This window comes from Egretta garzetta, unplaced genomic scaffold (assembly GCF_000687185.1).
Source record: "Egretta garzetta isolate BGI_Z169 unplaced genomic scaffold, ASM68718v1 scaffold571, whole genome shotgun sequence".
NCBI classification, from domain to species: Eukaryota; Metazoa; Chordata; class Aves; order Pelecaniformes; family Ardeidae; genus Egretta; species Egretta garzetta.
Genome location: NW_009258622.1, coordinates 270,006 through 270,332, shown reverse-complemented (window position 1 = coordinate 270,332; position 327 = coordinate 270,006). Strand labels below are relative to the sequence as shown.

The 327-nt window shown below is 56.3% G+C and overlaps 1 protein-coding gene across 1 annotated transcript in view; it reads left to right on the top strand.

Annotated features, from left to right (window-relative positions):
* The first annotated feature begins 148 nt into the window (after positions 1–148).
* The window catches only part of SLC25A14 (solute carrier family 25 member 14), a 9,953-nt gene continuing 9,774 nt past the window's right edge, over positions 149–327 (top strand). The window contains exon 1 of the mRNA XM_035903672.1: positions 149–301. Within this exon, the coding sequence (XP_035759565.1) occupies positions 149–301 (153 nt within the window). The remainder of the gene's footprint in view (positions 302–327) is intronic.

Sequence of the window (327 nt, the reverse complement as noted above, 5' to 3'; positions counted from 1 at the left end):
ATAAGCAACAGAACTGAGGGCAGGGACAAGTTGTTGCTCCAGAATGCTGAGGGGATGCACAAAACAGAGAGGTATAGGAGAGCGAAGAGGGAGAGGAAGTGTGGGGTCTGGAGAAGAGAATTTCCGCGGGGTGGGTCACGATGTTCTCATGGCATGGCTGCTGCTGAGGAAGGAGGGTGGAGGGAAGGTGCTCGACGTTCCAGGCTGCGTTGCAGTGCCTGAGGCAGAGGAATGCGAGGTGGCGAGTGTGGAAGAAGGAAGTAGGATGGCTCAGGCTGGAGGAGAAGTGTCGGGGTTGGAAGTAGAATAGGATCTCTGTGAGGGGGG